We start from the raw sequence: 27,640 nt of genomic DNA, 5'->3' as shown, positions 1-27,640 counted from the left end.
AAGTATTTCAAAAAAGTTCATGGAAATGGAATTAAAAGAGAAGTTTGATTTGGCACACACATTTTGAAATCCATAGTTTTTTCATAATATGCATTTCCATGACTTTTTTTTTGAAGATGCTTCTTAGGGGTTCCTTAGGGGGTACAGGGTATGAGGTAACTGCACCACAGAGTTGATTCACATAGATTATATTGTAGATGCACATGCCTGTAAGTAACCCTTCAGTGTATTCTTCACATATGCTCCTGCTAAATTGCATCACTCTAATTTCACAGTAGTACTCTTGACCTTTGAAACCACACAGGAGGAATTTACACGAATTCCTACTCCATCACCCTATCAGATCTATCAACTGTTCCAGCCCAACCAAGGTCATTTTCATCTACTGCTGCAGAATGCTGATAGTCTCTCCCAGGCATATGAGGTCTATGGCTTGTTCTATAGGAACACTAAATGCTCACAAACAATCTGATTGACAGTTCAGGATCAGTATCAAAACTTTCTGTCTGTAGCTTAGAGCACACATCTTCTTCCCTTTCAGTCAGTACTGCTTTCCACAGTTGCACATGGATCACCAGCCCTAGCTGGTGATCTGGTCTTACCTGCAAGTCTCAGGTCAACAAAGGGTGAACTGCACTTCCTCCAACAGTCGAGAATCTCAGCTGACTTTACCTCCCTCAGCCACCTAACATCCTCTCTCTCTTATTTCTAAGTTTAACTCTCTCACCTATCATACCACCCTCTGTTTGGTAAGACTGACTTTCTCAAGTACAGCTTTTTCAAAAATACATAAAGCCAGCACTTGACACAACAGAAATGCAACCACGAACGGTGTCAACTCCAGGTTGCAAAAATAAGAGGAAAAGGGTGCATTATCACTGGGCTTCCTTGCTTAGTATAGAAGTGTAATACTTGAAGGCACAGTGCAGGCCTAGAGGTATCAACCAAAAATTGGTTTCCATCTTGTAAAAGGGTTTCCAATCTATCATAAAGATTCTCTGTCTCCTTGAGAACTATCTATTTACATATCACCCAGCAGTAACAAAAGAATTCCTGAAAACAGAGAGGCATGCATTATAACCCAGGGAAACAGGAGCTTATAGGGCAATGTGTCAACAGCTGTGACCTACCGGCAGCAAACCAAAAGAAGAGAGAAAATTGTGTAGAAAGAGCAAGGATTGGAAACACTAAGTAGGTGGGGCTGCCAGGGACTGGAATGACAGCTGACGGTCTCTCCCCACCCCAGACGATGAAATTCAAACCCTCTTTAGGAGAAAGGGGGAAACTACACAAGGGCATTTCCAACATTTTAAGAAAAATGGGATTAAAAGCTAAGCTTATTTTGGTACAAAAGAAACATTTGAAATCCAGGCATTCCGGGGGTCTTCCAGATGTCCATGGAAAATATGAAAATTACATATGGATTTCAAAATCCATATGAAAATAAACCTATCTTTTAAATCCATTTTCCACAAACTTTTTGAAGTCCCCTTGTGTATGGTCATGCCTTAAACAGGATTCCTTAAAGTAATCCTCAAGTGGATTCATGCTAAATTTATTCTGAAGGAGCATGATACAAGGCATTCAGTTTCTCCGTTGGCAATATGGGGTCACCATACCTCCCTGGTGAACTCACGGGACAGGTGTCAAATGAACAGCACATCTGAAAGCAATTTCTACCCTGAAAAATGATACAGGCTGTGGTACATCATTTTCATTATAAGAGGAGATAGGATAATATAAGAAATTATTTCCCACAAAGGAAGGAATGTATTCATTAAAGAGACAGGAGATGACAGGAGGAGAGAGGAGGAAAGATGAAGGAACTTCTTTCTCTGCAGAACCACCGCACTGGGCTCTGGGAGCCACAGTAGCAGTTCCTGCTCAAGAGGATGTGCACAAGGTGAGCATTCAGAGGTAGATTCCAGAACGGAGACAAGATGTTCACAACAGCCCAGGACAGTCACTGCACAAACAGCATGTACCCCCAGAAGGAAGAAGGTACCTGTTCCCTTTGCTAATAATAATCTTAAAAAAAAACAAGTTTCCCATGAGGGTTGGACTTGTAGAAAGAGTGTTAAGGTTTAATGATTTCTCCAACTCCTACCACATGAGGCAGACTGTGCTGAGTAGAGTTATCCCTCAGTATTCATGGGAGGGATAATTCCAGGATTGCCCATCTCTAGCCAAATCCATGGCTGCTCAAGTTCCTTATAAAAAATGGCATAGTGTCGGCGCCGTGGCTCACTTGGCTAATCCTCTGCCTATGGCGCTGGTACCCCAGGTTCTAGTTCCGGTCAAGCACCAGATTCTGTCCTGGTTGCCCCTCTTCCAGTCTAGCTCTCTGCTGTGGCCCAGGACGGCAGTGGAGGATGGCCCAAGTGCTTGGGCCCTGCATCTGCATGGGAGACCAGGAGGAAGCACCTGGCTCCTGGCTTCGGATCGGCGCAGCACACCAGCGGTAGCAGCCATTTGGGGGGTGAACCAATGGAAGGAAGACCTTTCTCTCTGTCTCTCTCTCTCTCACTGTCTAACTCTGCCTGTCAAAAAAAAAATGGCATAGTACCTGTATAGAACCTACACACATCCTCCCATTTACTTTATTTCTACATTTCTTACCTAACACAATATCAGTGTTACATAAGAAGTTGTTACAATGAATTGTTTAGGGAATAATGACAAGGATAAAAAAGTATTCATTTATTCAGTATTGACCCATTTTCTAAAAAATGTTTTCAATCTGTGATAGTTTGAATCTGCAAATACAGAACCTGTGGGTATGGTAGGGGAGGGGTGACTATATTCTTAGAACCTAAAAATGAAATGAAACATATTCATCAAGAGTTATGGAATCTCCTCACCTCAACACACAATTCAACATGAGAGGATCCTTTTATGTACATGACAAAAGAACAATTCAGTGTCCCAATGCATTATTTCTCTCTCCTCCCTACCAGAGTGTTGTTATATAGGAACAACACCATGACTTCTAATGGGGGGGCTTCTTCAGGTTTTCATTGTCGTATGACTTTATATGTCCCTCTCCAGAGAGTATCCGTGTATTTAAATTGCACAATGAGAACTTCACAATACAAGGACCTAAAAGAGGCATGCAACCACAACCCACTTGTGTTATCCATGGCCCCATGTCATTGGCCAGCAGCCCCTCTATTAAACAGTCATCAATTAAAACACAGCTAGCTGAAAGCTATCTCTAAGATGGGATCTACTGTTCCATGTCCCTCTAGGTTACAAGTATATTGACTGTGAACATAAAACCAAGGGGCCTGAAGCAAGGGTAGACCTGTTAGTGGAAATCATCAAAGTAATCCATTTCTGTGAATGTCAGGGCCCATTTTTGTATGAACCATGTGGAACTTGGAGCAAGGCCTTAAGTAAGAATAGGAAAAAGAGGTAGAGGCAAGCTGAGAGATATCAGACCTGGGAATCTACCATTCGTTCTCAGGCTATGGAAAATTTCTGTTTGTAGATAAGATGTGGACAGAGGTGGGGAACAGATGTGAGTCCGTGGCTGAACCCAGCACTGCCAGTCAATGCCTAGGGGAGACCTTGACAATTAGTCTCAGGTTTCCATACTCACCAGCACACTTGGTTCTTGTCCTGAGAGCTGGCCCAGGAGACCCGGTGCCACCTTCCCCTGGCCTGGTGAGGAGCACACTAATCTCATATTCTGTGTCTGGGTCAAGGTGCCCAATTTTATAACTGGTGGAATCCACAGGCTGCCGGTCGTTCCAGCTCCCACTGGCTGTGCAGTACTCCACCTCGCGGGCCACGATGGGCCCGTCTCCGTTGATGGAGTTGGCGTTGAGCTGAATCCACAGGTAGGTTGCTCCCACAGAGGCCAGCTGGGGTGGGGCAATGGGAACAGGTGGCTCTGAAAGGCAGACCAGAGAGCCATCTTTAGGATGCTTTTACTTTGGCATTAACAGAGCTAAATAGGCAGCACTTATTAAAATGTACACCACTTAAAATTTCAGGAATGAATTGATGAAGACCTAATAAGAAAAAGCATAATGATAAATGTTTTCACAATGCCCAACACTGTGAGACAAATGAGATTTCAAACCATAATTTGTTCAGGTAGGTATGCCCCTCCCTGGTCTCAGGACACAACATTTGCTCAGACAGCTACAGAGACATCTAAGGATTTTTTTTCTTTCTTATTAAAAGTAACTGGTGGGGACTGGCTCGGTGGCAAAGTGGGTAAAGCCTCTGCCTGCAGTGCCGGCATCCTATATGGGTGCCGGTTCGAGTCCTGGTTGTTCCACTTCTGAGCCAGCTCTCTACTACAGTCTGGGAAAGCAGAAGATGGCCCAGGTCCTTGGGCCCCTGCAACCATGTGGGAGACCCAGAAGAAGCTCCTGGCTCCTGGCTTCAGATCAGCATAGCTCATGCCATTGCAAGCCAACTGGGAAGTGAACCATTGGATGGAAACTTCTCTCTCTCTCTGTTACTCTGACTTTCAAATAAATAAATAAATCTTTAAAAAAAAGTAACTGGTAGAAGCTCCCTCATGTGGCAAATTATAAGGTCTAGGAAGCATTCCACTGTCAACTGACTCATTGGAAATATCTACAAAATCATCAGACATTCTCATCATCACATTCAAAACAGTGTTGAAGTTATAGTTTATCTCATTATAAATGCATTTGTACAATTCATTTCCCCAAAATTACCACAATGGCCTCATTGAACTACAGGAGAACTGAGCACTCTGGATGATAAAGTTCACCGCAGTGCAGCTCAGGGAACTGTGAGTAGAAAGGAAAGCTTGGAAACCAAGAACAAGCTATGGACAGCTTGATAAAGCTCTAAGAATCCAGCAGAAACATACATTACAGCCTAAGAAAGTCCCTTTCATTGTTTATACCCTAAGATGGATTCTTACTCCACATTATTGCCTGAGAAGATAGACAATGTTGGGGCCAGCACTGTGGTATAGTAGGCTAAGCCTCTGCCTGCAGCGCCAGCATCCCACATGGGTGCTGGTTCGTGTCCCACCTGCTCCTCTTCTGATCCAGCTCTCTGCTTACAGTCTGGGAAGGCAGTGGCAGATGGTCCTAGTGCTTGGGTCCCTACACCCTCATGGGAGACCTAGAAGAAGCTCCTGGCTCTTTGCCTCAGATTGGCTCAGCTCCAGCTGTTGCAGCCACTTGGGGAGTGAACCAGTAGATAGAAGATCTTTCTCTGTCTCTCCCTTGCTCTGTCTATAACTCAACCACTCAAATAATAAATAAACCTTTAAAAAAAAGGCACATTTTATCATGAACAATATTCCCAGTCTATTAGTTACATGCTGCTTGAATAATTCTCCAAGCACCAAAGGTATTCCATACACTGATGTCACTGTGCATGGTACCACAAGTGATAAATGAGATCATAGAACAAAACAACATTTCTACTTCAATGAAGCATCAGTTCAGAAAAACAAAGTCTTGTGTGATTTTTTTCTAGAACACTTCCACAGGTGATTCATGCATTTCTAGCATGTTTCTTTTTTTTAACTCATTTTGCTCATACAAGTGCATGGAAAACAATGCTTGCTATATCCTACCCTTGGCATATGCTGACATCCTTGTTGCAATTTCTCCTGCCCTCTTGCATGGTAGACCCAACTCATGGATTGCAGCCATGTTGCCTGCTGAATAGGACCTCAGGGAAGCTAGCACCAGCTGAGATTTACCAGGCTGATTCCCAGACTAGTAAGAAACCTGCTACATCCAGTTGTGATCTTTGTTGTTTTTTAAATTCAAGGAGTGATCATTTCTACCGGTTTTTAAAAACAGCTTGGAGAATCTCATTAGAGTGTGCTAAAATTAAGACATCAAATTTTGAATGATGTTTATTTAAGGGACTACAAACAATGTAAACTCCTTAAATATTGTTTGTATTGTTTATAAACTGAAACTGTGTGCTTGTTCTTCATTTCTTTAAATAGTTTGGATTTAAATCATGTATGTCAGTGGGTAGTTCCCTGACACGAGACAAGAGACAGGCCTTGTAAGCCGGCGCCGTGGCTCAATAGGCTAATCCTCCACCTTGCGGCGCCGGCACACCGGGTTCTAGTCCCGGTTGGGGCGCCGGATTCTGTCCCGGTTGCCCCTCTTCCAGGCCAGCTCTCTGCTATGGCCAGGGAGTGCAGTGGAGGATGGCCCAGGTGCTTGGGCCCTGCACCCCATGGGAGACCAGGAAAAGCACCTGGCTCCTGGCTCCTGCCAGGATCAGCGCGGTGCGCCGGCTGCAGCGGCGGCCATTGGAGGGTGAACCAGCGGCAAAGGAAGACCTTTCTCTCTCTGTCTCTCTCTCTCACTGTCCACTCTGCCTGTCAAAAAAAAAAAAAAAAAAAAAAAAAAAAAAAAAAGAGACAGGCCTTGTATAGTGCATCCTAAAGCGTTTATGTAGCTGCGCTGAAACAGAAGTTGAGTATTTTAAGTTGCAAGCAAGGGTTGTTGAACTGCTACAGCTCAGGGGCAAGGTCACAAAAGGTGGCACATGTACCCACTCATTTGGGACACTGTTACTAGTAACTAAAAATAAACACAGCTTTAATGTATTTTTATCTTGAGGATATTTACTTTAAAACAAAAAGATTTGCTTTATTTATTTGAATGACAGAGTTACAGAGAGAGGTAGAAACAGAGAGAGAGAGGTCTTCCATCCGCTGGTTCACTCCCCAGATGGCCGCAATGGCCAGAGCAGCACCTTTCTGAAGGCAGGAGCCAGTAGCCTCCCCCGGGTCTCCCACATGGGTGCAGGGGCCCAAGGACTTGGGCCATCTTCCACTGCTATCCCAGGCCATAGCAGAGAGCTGGATCGGAAGAGGAGCAGCCATGACTGGAACCGGCGCCCATATGGGATGTCAGCACTTAAGGCATCCACAGTTTCTGGCCCTGAGGATATTTTCTGTATCAATTCCCCATTAAGAAAAGTACTTAGTGGGGCTGGCACAGTGGTGTAGTAGGCTAAGCTTCCACCTGTGGTGCCAGCATCCCTTTTGGGCACCGGTTCAAGTCCTGGCTGCCCTACTTCTAATCCCAGTTCTCTGGATATGGCCTGGGAAAGCAATAGAGGATAGCACAAGCGCTTGAGCCCCTTCATCCATATGGGAGACCCAGAAGAAGCTCCTGGCTCCTGACTTTGGATCAGCCTGGCACTGGCTGTTGCAGCCATTCGGATAGTGAACCATTAGATGGAAGACCTGTCTCTGTTTCTCACTCTCTCTGCCTGCAACTCTACCTCTCAAATAAGTAAATAAAATCTTTTTTTTTAAAAAAAGAACTTATATACTTTTCATATCAAATCAAAAGAAAGATTCAAATAGAAACTGGGATCAGTTGAGACAGACATTAAAAAAGACTTTGGGTTTATGTGAGAATCAGTACAAGAGTAAGTCAATATTTAAATTGTGAACCAATTTTCCTAAAGGAAAGGAAGGGAGGGAGAGAAAATAAAAGGGGGAAGGATTTCAATTAAGTGACAGAAAGCAATTGAAAGTATTTTCTTTCTTAAATGATTTATTTATTTCATCTATTTGAAAGACAAACTGATATAGAGAGGGAGAGACAGAGAGAGATCTTCTGTATGTTGGTTCACTACCCAAACAGCTGCAAGGCGTGCACTGGGCTAGGCCAAAGTCAGGAGTCTGGGACTCCATTCCAGCCTCTCATGTGGGTTTCAGGGGTCTAAGAATCTGGACCATCATCTGCTGCTTTCCCAGGAGCATTAGGAAGGAGATGGATCAGAAGCAGGGCAGCTGGGACTTGAAATGGTGCTCAGATATAGGATGTTGGCATTGTGAGGGGTGACTTAACATGCTACGCTGTAATGCTGGCAGTAAAATATTTAAGGACCACAACAATTCTACATCAAGCCAGTAATAAAATATATAAAATATAAATGTGCACATATATAAGTATTTCTAATCAGCACACATATGTGAGTGGCCCGGCACTGTGGCATAGCGGGCAAAGGCACCACCTGCAGTGCCGGCATCCCATATGGGCACCAGTTCGAGTCCTGGTTGCTCCACTTCACATCCAGCTCTCTGCTACGGCCTGGGAAAGCATAAGAAGATGGCCCAAGTCCTTGGGTCCCTGCACCTGCGTGGGAGACCTGGAAGAAGCTCCTGGCTCCTGGCTGCAGATCTGCACAGCTCCAGCCATTGCGGCCATCTGGGGAGTGAACCAGCGGATAGAAGACCTTTCTCTCTCTGCCTCTTCTCTCTCTGTGTAACTCTGACTTTCAAATAAATAAATAAAATTTTTTTTAAAGAAAAGTACACATATATGATTTCCTGATACATGTGTGTCAATATATAGGCTTTTATATCTCACATACCATTAAATATGGTATTGCTACAAAATATATTCTCTCACATACTTAAGTATGGAATTGTTATATATGCCTACATACATACATTGTGAAGGTTACATAAAATACATTATGTGCTTGGTTACCAAAAACAGTGGTAGGCATGAATAAAGACAGGAACAATAGTTACACAATTAAATGATATGAGTTTTATTGGCAAGGGGAATAAGGCTGGCATGAAATTGATGTATAATCACCACAGACTTTAGTTTTTCCTATTTGCAAACACATCAGCACACTAAATATTGCATGGCACACAGAAAATTGTTAAATTATAGTAAGTAGCCTGAAAATATTGTTGTATAACTTAAAGTAATTGTCTCAAGATAATAACTGTGTTAAATTACTAGAATCCAGCATGCTATCTCACTTAATAAACTAAATACACACACACACACGTACAGAATATGGCTATAAAGTCGTAAATGGGGGGAGAAGTCAAACTTCAGATTTGAGTCCTAACTGCATGCAGATTGTTACTGCTTTGGCAGTGTGCAGAGATGGAAAGAGATGCTGGATGTTTTTACCACACTGAGCCAAGATCTGACTATACTGCCACAAGACAGGAAGTGTGGCACAAAAATCTGAGTAAGAACTCATTCGTTCTGTGTACTTTCGTTTGTACTGTTTTACTTATAACTCCCAACAAATTAACTTTTCCACAAAGGCAATTTTAGGAGCAGCTATTAGATTTGTACATCACACTGAGCAGGAAGCAGGATGCCTTAATAACGTGGGTGCTGGCTGGTCTTGGTGAAGCCGAAGACAAGGGTTCTTCACCAGGTTCATGGAAAATCCACAGTATGAAACAAGCATGTGTAGATTTTAACATTTCTTTGCATCAAATTAAAGCTATCTTTCAATTCTACTTTCCATGACCTTTTTAAAGGCACCTCAGAGCAATTATAAATCAGAAAAGAAAAAAATAATCACAAAGAGTTTTCAACAGTGCACGGTGTGTATTACTGTGAAGAATTTTTGTTTTGTTGAAAACATTACACCAAAATCCAAATATTAGTCAACCAGACCAGTTTATGTTTCACTGTAACCCAAAGCACCTAATAATTTAATGTGGCAAAATACATTATTCAACTAGATTCCTCACACTGAATATCTGTCATTTCTGTAAATAAATGATTCTTGAGAATTAATATTAAGCCAAGGGTTTTCTCTTCTAAACAACGCGTGACTAATATTGGTAGTAGGAATCTCATAGCAGAAGCATATGCCCAAAACACTTACAGGTTGCATACTGGAAGGTGTGTCCCCTGGGGATTCTGTTCTGTATGGTATAGTGGGGAGACACAAGGAAGGAGAGGTGTGCAAGCATCTGTAGGGTTTTTTTAAAAAGATTTATTTTATTTATTTGAAAGACAGTGTTACAGAGAGAGGCAGAGACAGAGAGGTCTTCCATCCGCTGGTTCACTCCCTAGATGGCTGCAATGGTCGAAGCTGTGCAGCCAGGAGCCAGGAGCTTCTTCCAGGTCTCCCACATGGGTGCAGGGGCCCAAGGACCTGGGCCATCTTATTCTGCTTTTCCAGGCCACAGCAGAGAGCAGGACTGGAAGAAGAGCAGCTGGGACTAGAACAGGCCCCCATATGGGATGCTGGCACTGCAGGCCAGGGCGTTAACCCGCTGCACCACAGCACCGGCCCCTCATCTGTAGTTTCAAAATGGATGTGAGTGGGCATTTAGCCTGGCGGTTAAGATGTCCATGTGCCACAGCAGGGGGCCTGGGAGGCAGTGGTGATGTCCCCTGTGATTGAGTTCTTATCACTCACGTGGGAGACTTGCGGACTCCCGCCCCTGTTCCACCAGTTGTGGGCAACTGGGGAGCGAATCAACAGAGGAGTGCTCTGTCTCTTGTCTCCTGTCCCTCTCTCAAGATAGACATATAGATAAACTCATCAGTCTGGAAGGGTAGCTCTGACATGCATTCCCAAATGAAGACCAGCAGTCAACTGGATCAGAGAGTAAGATCATGACTGTCCTCCTGGTCATGGCTGTGACATGTGCTGCTCACTCCATACACTGTTCTATGTGCCACACAGATTCACCTTGCACTTGATCCTCCTGGCAGCCCTACCAGGTAGGTAACGTCATTATATCTATGGAGCACAGGAAGAAACAGAAGAATTGGGAGTGTGAGCCAACGGCCCATGTGCACATATTCGGTTCTGGGATTTGAACCCAGTGCTGGTCTTGAAAGTTGGCTGCATAGAGCAATGTACTGAAAAAAAGAAAGAGCTCTGTATTTAACACACAGGGACACGCTGTGTATTTAACAACGGCAGGGGAAATGTTAAAAAAAAATCAGGAGTTGTTCCATTCTCCTAAGAGAACTCCTGCCAAAGTTGTCTAAAAATGCCTCGTGGTACATCTAAAAGTCCAAATGATTCTGTCTGGGACCAAAAACTGCCTTCACAGCTAATACTGTAAACTCCTCAGCCCACAATAAAGAATTAAACATGCAAAAGGAAACTTATTTTCCCTCTCATTTTCCCCTCATCCCCCACCTTCTGGAATATAACGACTCAATTTTTCAGTCCTGTAAAATATAGTAATAGAAACAAACTGGAACATTATGAATGTTAACACGGCATTATCAATATGGCTTGTGTGATATGACTGAGCATTTTTATACTGACACTGCTTCATTTTATTAACCAACCTGCTATCATAAACACCATGGCTGGTGAATATTTGCATTTTAAGTGATTTTCTATCAGTAAAAAAATTTCATTCCTTAAAAAATTTATAGGTTGTAATCTCTGTATATAGAGCTGGCAGAAGACCTTGCCAAGAGCATATTCATTGCTTTGCATGCAACTAAAGCAACATAAATAACACATATTTTTCAGATATTGCTCACGTGCAAAATTTGTAAGCAGAATGCAATCCATCAATATCGCCTGTCACCAAACTACTGTTCAGAAACCAACAAGGATAAGTGTGAGCTTTAAACAAATAATGAACTAACAACCACCTAACATATCTATTTTAATAGACTATTTCAGGGTATAAAAACACATTAAATACCTTTAACTACCAATTCCGCATAGTTGGATATCCCAACACCTCCTTCGGTGCGAATCATGCAGCGGTACTTCCCAGCATCCCGTTTTGTTGTATTCACCACATTAAATGAAGCTATGAATCTTCGGGAACTAGTCACCTTTATTTCCTTCAGGGGAGCGTCGCGCACATCGATGCCCTGAAATCGGTGGGGGTGGGGAGGACAGAGAGAAGCTGCATCAGCCGCAACATTGGAACAGTGAGACACCTGACGGAATATTACCAGCATGATTTTCACGCAGATCTTGGTTCACTTATTTGCTGCCTGTGGGCAGTTGTTCCAACCGCACAGCTGGCCAAGGAAGAGAAACTGTGCCATGATCGACACTTAAGTCTACAGCAATGTCTTGGTTTTGCGCCTTTGAGATATTAATTATATTAAATTAGTTCAACAGAGGGAGGGAAAGGGCATTTGGGAAAATCATTTATTTTGCTCCTAAACTATTGGCATTTGGTCATTTCACAACACTTTATCTTATTTTTTCTAGCTCGGTTAGGAAACCTTCTTAACTCACCTACTACCATACTACTGACCTCATTTTATAAATGAACAAACAATTTATCAAGAATAACTTTAAAATATACATTAGGTACCAGCATATTTCCTACTGAGTAAACCTGGAGGACTAGTCCAAGTTTATGACATTCTTCATCTACACACAGAACCCAAACAGAAGTCGACTTTTAGTAATACCAGCTAATACTGAAGCGTTAGGGTGCAGTTGCCCACTATGCTCACAGTCCCAGAAAGCCATAGAGCAGGCTCCACAGCGGGGGCAGTTTTGTCTTTTATTATCCCCATATACTAATGAGCCTTTAAGTGATAAACACTTGGAAATCCATTCTATGCTGCCAGTAGAGTAAACCCTCAAGGGGAGCCTATGATTATCAGGGAAGAAGTGATCTTTACCATGCCATTTGTAAACATCAGCAGACAGCAAAGGACAAAGCCCTCAAGGCTACTGCATGATGCCAAGCCATATGCCTACCATTCACCTAGAAACCACACTCAGGATGCCAACCACATACTATGACAGCATCAAGACACCCAGCTCCCAAGGGTGGAGGGGTGCTGGCTTGAAATGAATGCATAATCAGGAATGGCAGCAACAGGGACATCACACAGCTGGTGGAGACCATGATGTGAAGCAACGGCAGACACGAGGGCTGTGAGAGGCTAGCCTGAAGAAGCGAAATGTGAGCTGAGAGCTGCGGAGGAAGTGGAAGGAGCCGGGCACAGCAGGAAGATGGGAGGGAAAGAGCATTCACATCACAGGGAACAGTACAGGAAGTCCAAGATGGCGAGAAAGAGCTGCGGGCTTGGATGACTTCAAGGCTGCCAGTGGAGCCTGGGGAGGTGGGCAGACTCCTGTGCATTCACGGATTGGCAGGCCTCATTAAAATGTTTGCATCGGTGGCTATGGAAGCGCCAGGCTGCAAAGGAATTCAACTCATCTGAATTGTCTGGCGCTTTGTATGCTGCAAAGGACTTTAAAGTACCGTCATGTCTTCATTGTCACAGATCCTAAGTCCCAGTTTCACGTGATCACTCAAGTGACAACCTTCATAGGGCCCTACTTTCTCTATCTGTGGAGAGGAGATGATGGGACTTTCAGCGCTGTTATGAGAAATTAGAGACATCTGCAAGGACTCTGGCATAGGCATCATGCAGCCCCACACAAGCTTCAGATCAACTTGGCAGTGAATGCAAGGAGAAAGGCAGGAAAACTGTCAAAAGGTTACCTCTGACTGATAACGCTGAGACTGTAGAATATGGCCAAGTGTACAGAACAATGGGCTTGCTGACACAGAAGCACAAAGCTAGAAAGACTGACCCACCCAGTCACAGGCTGCACTAGAAAGCCACAAGGCCTCCCGCCTGTTGGGAGCTGCTATGAAACTCACAGGCTGGAGGCACAGGGTTCCCAAAGGCAGGAGGCTCCCCACAGAAGGGTGGGCAACGCACGCTCAAGGCTTCCTCCCAGGCTGCTCCTGCTTAGGCAGTGAGAAGCCAGTGCTACACTAGCAGAGTTCCCACCACATGGAAGGAAACATCAGGTGGGGGAAAGAAGAGTTCCACCAACAATATCCTTAATGTCATCTATAAAGGCAGTCTTGTTTATAGCTTCAAAAGTCATAAGTCAGAAGATGAAGTCTCATATATGTCTAGCATGTGTGTGTGTTGCCAAATGCCTTAAATTTGATCTCCCAGAAAGCATAAATAAGTAAACAAATGCAACATAACAAATTTTAGCTCTGCTAATTAATACAACAGGAGGTAGCCTTCCTCTCTGTACGGCACATGCTCAGTCTCTAACACCCCTCCCACAAAGTCATCAATCCGATTCTCCCACTAGGGCTAAACCTGGGACGTACTTCTGTATACAATTAACTTTGTCTTTTTCTCAGACTGAAGAAAAGTGCTAACCTATGGATTCTGTGGGAAAGTGAATGAAACATTAAAGAAAGGCAGATGTCACATTTCTAGGCTTTGTTTTTTATGAACAATACCAGCAGGCATGCCAAATGGTTATCAACTCATTTACTTATTAAGGCATCAGTCTTTTTGAAGGTTATTTATTTATTTATTTATTTGAAAGGCAGAGAGAGAAAGGGAAAGAGGGAGACAATATCTCCCATTTGCTGGTTACTCCCCAAATTGGCCACTACAGCCAGGGCTGGGCCAGTAACTCTGAGTTTCCCACAGTAGGGGGTGGGACAGAGGTCCAAGTATGTAGGCCATATTCTGCTGCCTCCCAGGGGCATTAGCAGGGGGCTGGATTGGAAATAGAATAGCCAGGACTTGAACCAGTACTCTGATGTGGGATGCTGGCGTCACAAGCAGGAACTTGATCCACTGTGCCACAATGCCAGTCCTGGAATGAGCCTTTTTACAAATTCCACACTGTTGACCACATAGAAAACTAGATTCACTTTCATGAGAGATATGTATTAGGAGGAGAAACCAAGTGCTAACTAGTGTCATTCCATGTTAGTATCCACATACCAAAACCAACTCATACATCTTGCTTAAATCTAGAGGTTATTTTATATTAAATAATTCCATGTGCATGTATTCAAGCATTCATTCAACCATTTCTCAGTGACTATGTTTTGTGAGACACACACTCTATCATATGAGGGAACATGGAGTTAAAAGAACAACCCTTTACCGAATTGAATTGATCATTTGGATAGGAAAACAGACAGATGAGGCAATTATCACAACACACAGTGCATGGAGCAAATGGGGAGAACAGTAGCACTGCATTCTGATTTGTCAGAGGTGCACAACAAATCTACAAGGTGCTGTTGGATCTTACGCCAAGAGTTCTATCCAAAAAGTGTAACTGTAGCCAAAATGAAAGTACAAAGTTGGAGGAGCCACACTTCTCAACTTCAAATCTTACCACAAAGCGCCAGGAATCAAAAGGATAGAGTAATATTAGCCTGAGGGAAGACATAAACCAATTCAGCAGAATAGAAATCCCTGAAACAAACCCTAACAAATAGATCCCAGTGCTTTTCGACAAGAGTCCAAGACCATTCAATAAAGAAAGGCCAGTCATTTCAACAAATGATGCTGGGTGAGCTGGAAATCCACGTGCAGAAGACTGTTGTTGGACTTTTACCATGAACCATAGGCAAAAATAATTTCAAAACAGATAAAACACCTAAACTTGCAAGCTAAAACCATAAATCACTGGGAAGAAAACACAGGAAAAATTTTTATGAGCTTGGATTTGGAAATGATTTCTCAAATATGATGCCGAAATCAGAGACAACAAAAACAAGTAATTTTTTTTCACTTTATCAAAAAGGTTTTTGTGGCAATGTTTGCAAATAGCTGAAAAGGGATTAAGACCCAGAATGTATTAAAAAAAGTCCTATAACTCAACAACAACAAAAAAGAAACAATTCAAAAAAATAGATAAATGATTTAAACAGACACCTTTCCAAAGAAGATATACTCTTATAAATGGCCAATAAGCAAAACAAAAAGAGGTTTCACATCATATCATTAGCCATTAAGGGAATACAAATCAAAACCACAATGAGATAGCAGTTCACAACCAGTAAATTAGGTACTATTTCTTCCCCTCCTCAAAAAAAAAAAAAAAAAAAAAAAAAAAAAAAAGAGAGAGAGAGAGAGAGAGAGAGAAAGAAAACAACAAGTGTGGTGAAGATATGAAGAAATTGGAATGTTTGTGCATTGCTGGTGGGGATAATACAGTCCCTGTGGAAAACAGCTTAGCAATTCTTCAAAATGCTAAACCCAGAATTATTGTTATTACCCAGCCATTATGTGTGTGAACCCAAAGAACTGAAAACAGGGGATAAAACTGCTACTTATATTATTTAAAATAGCCAAAGGATGGATAACAGTCAAGTTTTCCATCAACAGAAGAATGGGTCAATGCAATGTAATACACAAATATAAATATAATGGAATATTATTCAGCCTTTAAAGGGAAGGAAATTCTGACATATGCTACAACATAGATGAACCTAAGGGACATTATACTGGGTGCAATAAAACAGACACAAAAACACAAACGTATAATTCTACTTACATACGGATTCTAGAACAGGAATATTCACAGAGAAAGAGGACAGAATGGTGGTCTATCAGGTGAGGGGTGAGGTGGGATTGGGTGCTAATTCTCAACGTGTTTGTTTGAGGTCACGGGAAAATTTTGGAATAGACAGAGGTAATTGATACATAACATTGTTACTGGACTTAGTGTCACTGTACTGTACACTTAAAAATCATCAAAATGAGGGGCCAGCATTGTGGTGCAGCAAGTTAAGCCACAGCCTGCGATGCCGGCATCCTATATGGATGCTCTGGTTCAAGTCCTGGCTGCACCAGCTGCAATGCAGCTCCCTGCTAATGCACCTGCGAAAGCAGCAAAAGATGGTCCAAGTCCTTGGGGCTCTGCTACCCATGTGGGAGACCGAGATGAAGTTCTAGGCTGCTGTGGCTGTTTGAAGAATGAATCAGCAGGTGGGATATCTCTTTCTCTGTCATCTCTACCTCTCAAACAAAATAAATCTTAAAATATTATCAAAATAGTGAGTTTCATACTGTGTCTATTTTACCACAGTTTTTAACACTATCAATACTGACTGAAGCGCAGAAGCACAAATGCTGGGTTTTTCACCTACATTTGAAGACTTCCCTACAACAAACTGGGATGCACTTAAAAGTGCAATGAGTTGGAAAATGTACTTGGTGAGAGAAAGAGAGCACAAATCAAAGACACAAAGCAGACCTGTTCTGTCCAAGCACAGTCAGAGGAAATCAAGAGAGAAAGGCTTTGTTCAGCCATGTAGGGGGAAGAGATAAAGAGAATCCAGACGGCAGGATGTTCTGGAAGCCTATGAGATACCAGGACACCACTGTCCCGGCAAGACGCAGATCTGCACAGACTGCGTGCTTGATGACAATAAAGAGAAAGGAGCTTTCAATGACATGTCTACTACAGAAATATTTTTGTAATACGGAAGAAAAAAATGGGCACTTTAAAAACTATAAATAATCCCAACATTTAGAGATAATATCAGCAATATTTTAATATACTGCAGCATATTTTTGTATGTTATGTAAAATTTTTAATTTGAATAAATTTGAAATAGCGGTGCCAAATATGAAAAAGGTTCTATGCCTTTGTTTAAACTTCCTGTCATATCTTTAAAATTTTTCATATTACTAGTTTTAAGATCATACTTTTTAATGTTTTTCTAATTTATGATTAAAGCTATTATTTATGTAAATATTTTCCTTTTGCTATAGGCTTAGATTATTATATCTTTATTGTTATAAATGATAGTAGAAGGTTATTTATTTTCCAGGATGGGTTTCAGGAAGCAAAATTATCAGGTCAAAGGAAATTTAAAATTGTAAGTTTTTTTGATGAATAACATAAAAATTCTACAGAATTTACAAGATTCATTTACAAGATCCTTGCTTTTTGATATTTATGTTTTAGTTGACAAAAATTATATATATTTAACAAGAGCCTTGTTTTTTAAGTATTCATAGGAGTATTACTACTTATTCTTATGACATTACAAGGTCTTTACAGAATGAAATCACTTTCTTACTAGATATCATTTTTTTTTTGACAGGTAGAGTTATAGATAGTGAGAGAGAGAGAGAGACAGAGAGAAAGGTCTTCCTTTTGGTGGTTCACTCCCCAAATGGCTACTATGGCCCGCACTGCGCCAGCCCAAAGCCAGGAGCCAGGTGCTTCTTCCCGGTCTCCCATGCAGGTTCAGGAGCCCAAGCACTTGGGCCATCCTCCACTGCCCTCATGGGCCACAGCAGAGAGCTGGACTGGAAGAGGAGCAACCGGGACTAGAACTTGGCGCCCATATGGGATGCCGGCACCCGCAGGAGGAGGATTAGCCAAGTGAGCCACGGCACCGGCCCCTAGATATTTTTAAATCAAAAGATATTCTATTTTTAATATTTTCAAGAATGAAAAACTCTCCATGAATTTCTGAGATACCATCTATACTGATTTTCTTTCTACAGGACAAGGATATTCCTTGAAATTCATACCTTCAATAGCTATAAGAGGATATTCCTCAAAATAGAAGACACAAACCAAACTAAGTAAGATTAAGTGTGCTTGAGATAATTTTTTAGAAGAGCTTGTAGAATTACTAAAATGTATACTTACAATTAGAGGTGCATGGCAATATTTAAATATCTATAAGATTAATCACTCAGATTGGTGTATGTTATTTAAATCGGCGGCATCACCAGTCATTTCATAGAAACATAGAATCCCATGGGAAATATGAACTAGACTCGCAGCATGAAGACTGGCAACTACTGGGGCAACAGGAAACATGAACGAGATGCACAGAGAACAAACTAAGAGAGGCTTGGGGGGCGGGGTGGACAGAGGGAGACTGAATAAAACAGAGAAGAAAGACAAAAATGTGAGACATTCAAAGGAGAACAGAGAGGTACACAACAGTGTGAGGACAGGTCTAAGAGACATGCGGAGGGGCTGAGCAGAGAGGAAAGGAGCTGGCCGGGATGGGGACAGGGAGACACAGAAGCAGGAGCTGGCCAAATGCCCAAAGGCATGAGCCAAAGAGCAACAGATTCACTGCTTGGAAGACATGAGCTCATCATCTTACCATGAAAACTTCTGACACTTATACTTAATAAGTGTCTCCTTATTTCTTGATGCTGAGAAATTCGTCAGGTCCAAGTGTAACTTTGGGATCTCTATTAGTTCAATTGTCAGAAGACAGCTTTTAGGGGTAATCCACATCTGAGCCAAAGGAGACAAGAGGGACTGTCCTCCAAGTACTGTGTGGGGGAAAGAGAAAAGCTAGCAAGGAAGGGAGGAGGGAGGGAGGGGTCTTACCCATCACTTTGTTAGTAAAGGCTCTTTCTTCCATTTGAAAGGCAGAGAGAGAGAAAGAGAGAGAGCGATCATCTTCCATGTGCAGGTTCACTCCCCCAATGCCTGCAAGCCTCCCAGGGTGTGCACTAGCACAAAATCTCTTATCCTAACCCTGGTACAGAATGACAAATAAGTTACATTCTCATTCCTATATGGAAGTTCAAGAAGTTGATCTTGTAGAAGTAGAGAGTAGAGAATAGAATCTAGCAGGGAGGAGATGGAGTGGAGAGAAAGAGGTCCAAAACACAGTTAGGAGGAGGGAGTTCGGATACTCCAAAGCACAGTGGGGTGACTCAAGTTCACTGCGATTTAACACACATTTTAGAAAGGACTGGAACAGAGAAGTTCAAAAGCTCCCTGCACAAAGAAATGATGACTGGTTAAGGAGATGAAAATGCTAATTATCGTGATGTGATCACATTTTTTAAACCTAGTCCGACTGCCAGTTGTATTAAGAGGAATAAAATATCAGCAGAGCTGGTCCCTCTCCTCCCCATGCGGAGAGTCAACTGCTTGCAGCATCCTGCCCCGGACACCTGCTCTCTGCAGAGCACAGGAGAAGCGGGCTTGCTCTGAGGAGGACCCTGTGCAGTCCACAGCAAGAACACAGTGTAGGGGTAAGGACCATGGTACAGAAATGCCTTCCAAGTCTGAAAAAGCGAGCATTGAAATAAGACCCAGACTCAAATCCATGGCCTTTGGACTGCGTAAAGGCCACCAGTGCTTATCTGAAATCCTTGGGGCAAATTGGGGTTCAGAATTCAGAATTAGGGCTCTCCTAGGAAACTCTAGGCCAGTACCCCTTATCCATACACATGGATATTTCTGCACCAAACCCCAGGAACATTAACTCTCAGCAGAAAAAAAGAGCCTCGATAGCTTCACATGAGGTCAGGCTTTGTCACTGAATGGATTACAGAAATGGGCAGGCTTTGCTACCAAATTAGATACGGGAAAGCTTCAGTCTGCAGATTTGGGAAGAGGCTGAGGTAGACAGAATGATATCTCAGAGGGCACACAGCCAGTTCTCCCCACTCATGCCCCATACAGTTCTGCTGTGGCCCCTCCTCCATGCAGGCTGACTCCGCCCTATACACTCTGGGGTAGGGGCGGCCCTGGCTGATCCTTCTCACCCAGGCACCTCACCCTGGGAGCTCTGCCTTCCTCCTGGAGTGGTCCCCACCAACCCTCATAAGCAATTCCTCTGTCTCCTCCTATTCACTGCCAAATGTGTTTTCAATGAGGCCTCCCTGAATCCTAGACCAAAAACTGCAATGGGCTCCTGTGTGGTAGTATAGATCCCTCTCTTTGGTCTACCAATGATGGATGGTCCTCTAACATGGGAGCAATGCCCACCATACCTACTCCCCATGGTCACTGTCTATCTCCCCTGTTGGTGGACAAGCAGCTTTGCCAGCCATTTCACTGCTGTGTCTAGCATAGAATCCACACCTGGCACATCCTGCTGTGTGTGTGTGTGTGTGTGTGTGTTGGGGGTGGGGGGTGTTTGATGGCCATAGCAGAAGGGATTTAGATATTGACTGGGTAGCTAAAATTAGTTGACTTTAAGATATCTTTTGATTAAAAAAAAAGATATCATTTATCTGAAAGGCAGTTTCAGAGAAAGAGAGAGATCTTCCCTCTGTTGTTTCACCCCCCCAAATGGCTCCAGTGGGGCTAGGCCAAGTCAAAGCCAGGAGCCAAGAACTCCATCCAGGTCTCCTATGGGGGTAGCAGGGCCCCAAGCCCTTGGGCCATCATCCACTGCTTTCCCAGGCACATTAGCAGGGAGCTGGTTTGGAAGAGGAGCAGCCAGGACTGGAACTGGCAATCCTATGGGATGTCAGCATCATAGGTAGCAGCTTAACCTGTGGTAGGTACAAGTCTTTTGGTCCCCAGATTCCCCTCGTCAGGCTGCAATCAAACTTGAAGTCCAGACTCCTCTGCAGCAAGGGAGGTACAGAAAGCCTCGTGAGTCCCTCTCGCTGCTGGCTTCTCCCCAGGGCAGCAGTGAGCAGAGAGGGCAACAGGTCTGGAACTTCAGGTAAGCCGAGCATCTGGGAGCCTAACAGGAACCTTGGGTTATTCCAGAAGAATAAAGTGATAAAAACGTACACTGAGACGAGGCGGCAAAAGTGTCACCTAGATTTCTCTCCAATTTCACGGGATCAGAGAGAGGCAGCCTTGGTGCTCAGTACTTTTACTGGCATGCTAGAAGAATAATGAGCAGCATGACCAAGGTGGGCTGAGGGGATTCCAAACTGTTCTTTACAATATCAGAGTTCACCCAGGACACAAAAACCTTAGATTCCACGTGGAGCACAGTGACTGAACATCTGAGGTTGTTAAAGAAATTGCAGCCCCATCCTTTGTTAACTTAATGAAACAACCATAATGACGCTGCCTGAGAGAAAATGATCTTACTGGGTTAAATACAACTCTTTATGAAAGCTAGAGTATCTTTAAATGTGCACGTATTTCAATTTGAGCAAGCCTAGAAGAAGTCCTGATAGTTATTTAAATTAGACTTACAACCTTCTTCATGCAATGGACTAACTCTAGGACTTCTAAATGAGCAGCAATTTGCCAGCAAAAAGATACATATTAAGTCTTTCAGAAATAGTTTCGCAATAATCAGAGCAATGATTGAAAGAAATTGAGGTCTGGGAAGCTAGCAGCACTTGCAGCAAATTAATCAATCCCGGGCATTTTGGAGCTGCTTAGAGGAGAGATGAGCCAGTCCTGTCCTCAGCCATGCAGGTGGGGATTAAACTGCACCTTCATTTCCTACATAGTGAACACAGTCCATAGTACTGCCCTTTCCTTTTTAAAAATTTTTTAAAATTTACATAAGGGAAACAAATTTCATGTATTTCATATATATACAGTTTTAAGAACATAATGCTACTCCCCACCCTATCCCCCTCACTCCCACCATCCCTCCTCCTTCCTTTCTGATTTTTCTTTTAATTTTTTACAATGGCATACTTTCAATTTACTTTATAATCACAAGCTTAACTATCCACTAAATAAAGACTTCAACAAGTAGTAAGTAGAAAAATCACTATTCTTCAAGACTACAGACAAGGGCTGCTAACAATAATCAAATCAAAAAAATGTCAATTTTGCCCATATACAATACACTGGTTTTGGGATTCTGGGAAACATGTTATTTGGTTTTTGGGAACTGACTTATTTCACTAAGCATGTGGTCTTTCATTGTATCCATTTAGTTGTGAAAGACAGGATATGCCCCTTGGTGAGACACTGGTTGAAGTTCTTACTATTGTGACCACTAACAATATCAGCAGGGCTTGGAATAATCTTTAAAAAAAAAAATCTTATGTAATCTAAACATTGTATTAATTGAATACTTCCAAACATCTACTTTGAAAAACCCATAATTTTAATTTTGATAAGACAGTGCTGACATTTAATTTCTAACCCATCATCAAGCTAACTGAAATATCTATCAATTTGGAATACTAAACTCAAAAGTTCTTTTTTATCTCATCATACCCTATCAATACATATTGGCAAAGCTTACAAATACTTTAATTGTTAATGAGTGAGTAGACAGATACAAGGGCACTTCAAAACTTCATGGAAAATAGAATTAAAATTTATTTTGACTCAAACAACTTTGAAATCTATGCAGTTTTTTCATATTGCACATTTTTCTGAAACTTGTTAAAGACCCCCATCATACACAGAGAGCCAAAATAATAGCATATTATTTGAACTCTTATAAGCATGTTCAGGTAGAATGTGATTATTGAAATGTAGGGTCTACCTTTGTTATTGAGGCACAGTTCATTTTATTATATATCTGTAATATCTGAATAACATTATTTAATAAACCTATGCTTAAATTTTATTTAGAAGTCCATCTAAATAATACAGAACATACATAATAAGCACAGTAACTAGAAAAATCAATGAAAATGAAATTCGGAGTTCTTTTGTCGTGGGGCCTGCATTGTGGCATAGCAGATTAAGCCTCTACCTGGGATGCCAGCATCCCATGTGGGTACTGGTTCAAGACCTGGCTGCTCCACTCCTGATCCAACTCCCTGCTAATGTGCCTGGGAAAGCAGAGGAAGATGGCTCAAGTATTTGAGCCCTTACCATTCACCACGTGGGAGACCTGGAAGAAGCTCCTGGCTTCAGCATGGCTGCACCCCGTTAGGCCATTGTGGCTATCTGGGGAGTGAGCCAGTAGACAGAAGATATTTTCTCTCTCTCTCTCTCTCCCTCTTTCTCTCTCCCCCCTTTCCTCTCTCTCCTCTCTCTATAACTCTGCCTTTCAAATAAATTTTTAAAAATATTAAAAAGAAATAAGTTCTTTAGTCTTAGTATCAAATATCCAGGGGCCGGTGCTGTGGCGCAGAGGATTAACGCCCTGGCCTGAAGTGCCGGCATCCTATATGGGCGCCGGTTCGGGACCCTGCCGCTCCACTTCCAATCCATCTCTCTGCTATGGCCTGGGATAGCAGTAGAAGATGGCCCAAGTCCTTGGGCCCCTGCACCCACGTGGGAGACCCAGAAGAGACACCTGGCTCCTGGCTTCTGATCAGCACAGCTCCAGCTGTTGTGGCCAACTGGGGAGTGAATCAGAGGATGGAAGACTCTCTCTCTCTCTCTCTCTCTCTCTCTCTCTCTCTCTCTTTCTCTCTCTGCCTCACAACTCTCTGTGTAACTCTTTCAAATAAATACATCTTAAAAAAAAGTAAAACATCCATATATTTTAAAAAAATCAAATATCCAACTGCTGATTGGTTTAACACAGTCTCATAAAACCAAGCAGCCTGACGCTGACTGATACCTTGTTCAGTTCAGGGTTTGGGGTTGCAAGATACAGGCTCATACCCACTTGCTTCACAACTGTAACTGTGGCATCTGGTAAGATTTGGGGGAGAGACAGTAGTGCCTATGCTGTGCATTACACATGATCTAAAAGAATAAGCTTGTTATTAACATGGCTGGCAAAGACCATCCCTTTCCCCCAATGAATATGGGTTGAAATATGTAACTCTTTCCAAAAACATAGTTGAAAGAAGAGAAATATGTGGGATGAAGGAGGTTACAATCTCTGTGATTCTGAATTAAAGCTGAAGTTCTCAGTATGAAGTCAGGGCACATATCTTTAAAATGTGTGTGTGTGTGTGTGTATCCTATCTCTGATGGAAAGAGCTAAAAAAACAAACAGCAGTAATGAGTACCTCTGTGCTTTTAACGTAATTTCTAATTACTGTTTCCCACTAAAAGAGAACCAGGACATCCTGGAGAAATGGTCAGCCCTGGGTCTAAGATGGAAAATGGAAAATAGAAACCTGGAACAGGCTGTTACACCAGAAACCAAGGGAGCCACATGAGCCATCCACTGTTGAGCAGGCCCTCACTGAACATGGATGAATACTGCAGAAACAGCGAGGATAATACAATAATGACTACTGATGTTCTTCAAGTTGTTGATGATGACAACAATGATAATAATACAACCACCTTGGTCTTTAGGGTGATGGCAGGGAACCATCTCTGTATTTTGAAAATCTTGGCAAATGTCAAGCATTTACGTCATTTTCCCTTTATTATTTCTTATATATCAGGATAACCAAATAGTTGATGTGGGAGAGCCTTTCTTTTTAGAAGAACTCCAGCTACTAAGCAAAGAAGGACTGATAGAACTGGGCCACTCTGCTATACTTAAATAATGAACGAACTCAAGAAATGCACATCAGGCTGATAACATTACAAAAATGAGATAATTTGAAACAAGAGTGCAAATAAAAACATATTAAGTGACATGACAGGGAGGCAATAAGCAAAACTGAAAATATGAGAAGCTATAATAACAGTGGCCACAAAGCAGAGGCGAGAGTGGATGGAGAATCCAGAGAGAAAAGGGACCTAAAAGATGCATTACCCGACTGCAGGATGCAAACTGCTACAATCAAAACTGAAGTAGCCTGCTGGAAGGAACAAAGTTATAAGAGAGAAATCTGAGAACTATTTTTCTAGGGGGAAATACAATGATATTTTTTAAAGAATTATTTATTGTTTATTTCCATTTTATTTGAAAAGAAGAGAGAGAAGTCATTTGACCACCTATAGTTGTTGAAGATAGAGATGGAGTATTTTAAGTTCATCACATTATTCTCCAAGTTTATAATTTCTATAATAAAAGAGGAAAACTTTCTCAAAGGAGCAACTACAAGATAATCTTTCGTTCCTTTGTACTTGAATAACTATTTTAATCACAACTATTTTCCCAGGCACACAGGTAGTTTTGCTGCTGGCTTATCAATATCCCAGTACTGTGTGAATCAAAGAGCCATTGTATCCAGGTGCCATTCATTTTCTGCAAAAGAGTCAGGCCAGTTCTCTGGTAAAGGCACCATCACAATAGAAAATATATTTTGGCCAAGGAGAGTCATCTCTAAGCAGTAGCAGCTCTATTGTGCAGCAACATTTGCATAACTAATAATCACATGCCTAGACACAGAAAGTGTGCAATATAAATTTCATAAAGAAAGAAATGGGCCTCAAATGATGGGCCTCAAAATCATGGGCATAAACTAAACTCCATTAATTTGTCACCTGTTCTTTGCACTTAGTGGACTTTTGGTGCTTATATCAGAGACAAATTACACTTATACTTGGAAAATTACCAGTTCCCTCTCCCTTGAATGGAGGAAAAGAAGGATGGCGATTCGTAAGTTGGAGACATGCTAAAGAGAATAATGACCTGCTTTATGATTTCAAAGTTCATCCTCTGTCAGAATTGCCTGTTTGCAACTGTACCAGTCAGCAGTGTCTGCAGCCTTGGCCCAGACTGTGCCAGGCCAGGGCTCCAGGAAGCATGCTTTGTTCCCCACTTCTCCAAAATTGAAAGCCACCAAAAGTTGTCAAATTTTCTTTCCATCTCAAGGAAAGACCCAAGTAAGCCATTGTCTCTCTTTTCTAGGCACATACAGTCGGTCCTTCATATCCAAGGATTCAACCCATCACAGATCAACAAATATTTTCTAAAAAACTGAACCTGTAATGAACCTGGAGACTTTTTTTCTTGTCGGTATTCCCTAAATAATCCAGTATAACAACTATTTACAGGGCATTCTCAGTGCATTAGGTGTTGACCTGAAGTATGCAGGAGGACATGTGTATGTTACTTGAAAACTCTGGGCTGTTTTATATACAGGACTTGAGCATCCAGGATTTTCCTATCTGTGGGGGTCCTGGAAGCAATGCCCCTTGGATAGTAAGGGATGGCTACAATTCCTAATTGCCAGATTAAAACCAACTAGGACTTGCAGGGCCACCTGAAACACACATACAAGCCAGCCAGGAAAGCTCTGTCCATTTTTTTTTTCTTTCCTTCAAAGAGATAGAAGAGGAGAAAACGGAGATCTTGACCCTATCCAGTTTCACCTAGCTCTCACTCCAAGGCCTGTGCTGCTGCAAAGAGACAAAAGATGCAGTGTTACTATTCACAGGCCACAGTCCTGGGAATTCCAGCACAAGGGCTATCTCTGCCTTCCCTTCTCATAGGATAGCCTCGGATACTTGGAGGCGAGACAAACAACTGAACCCTGAGAAATGAAATAGAAGAAAAGCTTTCCCACATTTATGGTTCACTGACCGGAAAGAAGCCGCCCTCGAATGGAGCAACTGCTGCCTTTCTCCTCTGCTCTCCAGGCAGGATCACTCTGACATGCAATTTCCAAAGTGCAATTTCAAACACTTTCAAATTCTGGCCAGAAGACCTTGAGGCTGCTATGAAGGGGAAGCTCTCTCACTGCTTTTCCTGTCCATCCTACATGAAGCATCAGCCGCATCCCTCCTTTTGGACTGCATTAGACAAAGTCGCAAAGATTTATTAATTAATTTCTCCCAGAATCTTCCTAAACATGTCACACTATTTCATCAATGTCCAATAAAGCTTTTCCTGTAATCCAAATTTACACTAAGTTCAAACATACGATGAACACCTGAAGACCGTCAGTGGTTTCAGTCTGAATGTTCACTATTAAAACACACACACACACATATAGTTATGGGTAGTTAACTGTCTAAAACAATAATGGATGTGATTTTAACCACTCAAAATTGGAGAGAGCAAATGGTTCCTATAGCAACTGCAAAGAGTCCTCTTTGTGCATTTCTGGTACTTTCTATGATGGTAAGTGATGTTAAATTTATGCTTTAATATATACTGTGTGGTGTAAAATACTCAAGGTTAGCATGCCAAGGAAACCACAATTTTACTTCTTTTCAAATCATTTTGTGGCTTTTATTCATAATAACAAAATTGTTCTGATATATGAGTGATTTTTTCCCTAATAATCTATAACTGCATCTAAAAGCTACTGAGAGAGGTTGACCACATGCATATATTCCTTAATACATAAATCTAGGCAACGATGCACACAAATACAATTTCAATCTTCTATCTGATGGTTCACTCCCCAATTGGCTGCAATGGCTGGAGCTGTGCCGATCCAAAGCCAGGAGCCAGGAGCTTCTTCCAGGTCTCCCACAAGGGTGCAGGGGCCCAAGGACTTGGGCCATCTTCTACTGCTTCCCCAGACCATAGCAGAGAGCTGGGTCAGAAGTGGAGCAGCCGGGACTAGGACCAGTGCCCATATGGGATGCCAGCACTTCAGGCCATTGCGTTGACCCACAATTTCAATCTTAAATTCCAATAAAATCTATTATTTAAACTGTTACTTGATGCTTAGAA

General features: G+C 42.2%; 1 protein-coding gene across 13 annotated transcripts in view; it reads right to left on the bottom strand.

Annotated features, from left to right (window-relative positions):
* The window catches only part of PTPRM (protein tyrosine phosphatase receptor type M), an 884,286-nt gene that overhangs the window by 471,273 nt on the left and 385,373 nt on the right, over window positions 1-27,640 (bottom strand). For all 13 annotated transcript variants that reach the window (XM_089305325.1, XM_089305326.1, XM_089305318.1 and 10 more), the window contains 2 exons: window positions 11,432-11,606; window positions 3,602-3,895 (listed from right to left, as the gene is read on the bottom strand). In XM_089305325.1, coding sequence (XP_089161451.1) covers window positions 3,602-3,895; window positions 11,432-11,606 — 469 coding nt within the window. The remainder of the gene's footprint in view (window positions 1-3,601; window positions 3,896-11,431; window positions 11,607-27,640) is intronic.

This window comes from Oryctolagus cuniculus, chromosome 10, assembly GCF_051225735.1.
Source record: "Oryctolagus cuniculus isolate XC-2025 breed Fujian yellow rabbit chromosome 10, ASM5122573v1, whole genome shotgun sequence".
NCBI lineage: Eukaryota > Metazoa > Chordata > Mammalia > Lagomorpha > Leporidae > Oryctolagus > Oryctolagus cuniculus.
The sequence above is the reverse complement of the archived record's forward strand: the minus strand, read 5'-3'. Positions and strand labels throughout refer to the sequence as shown.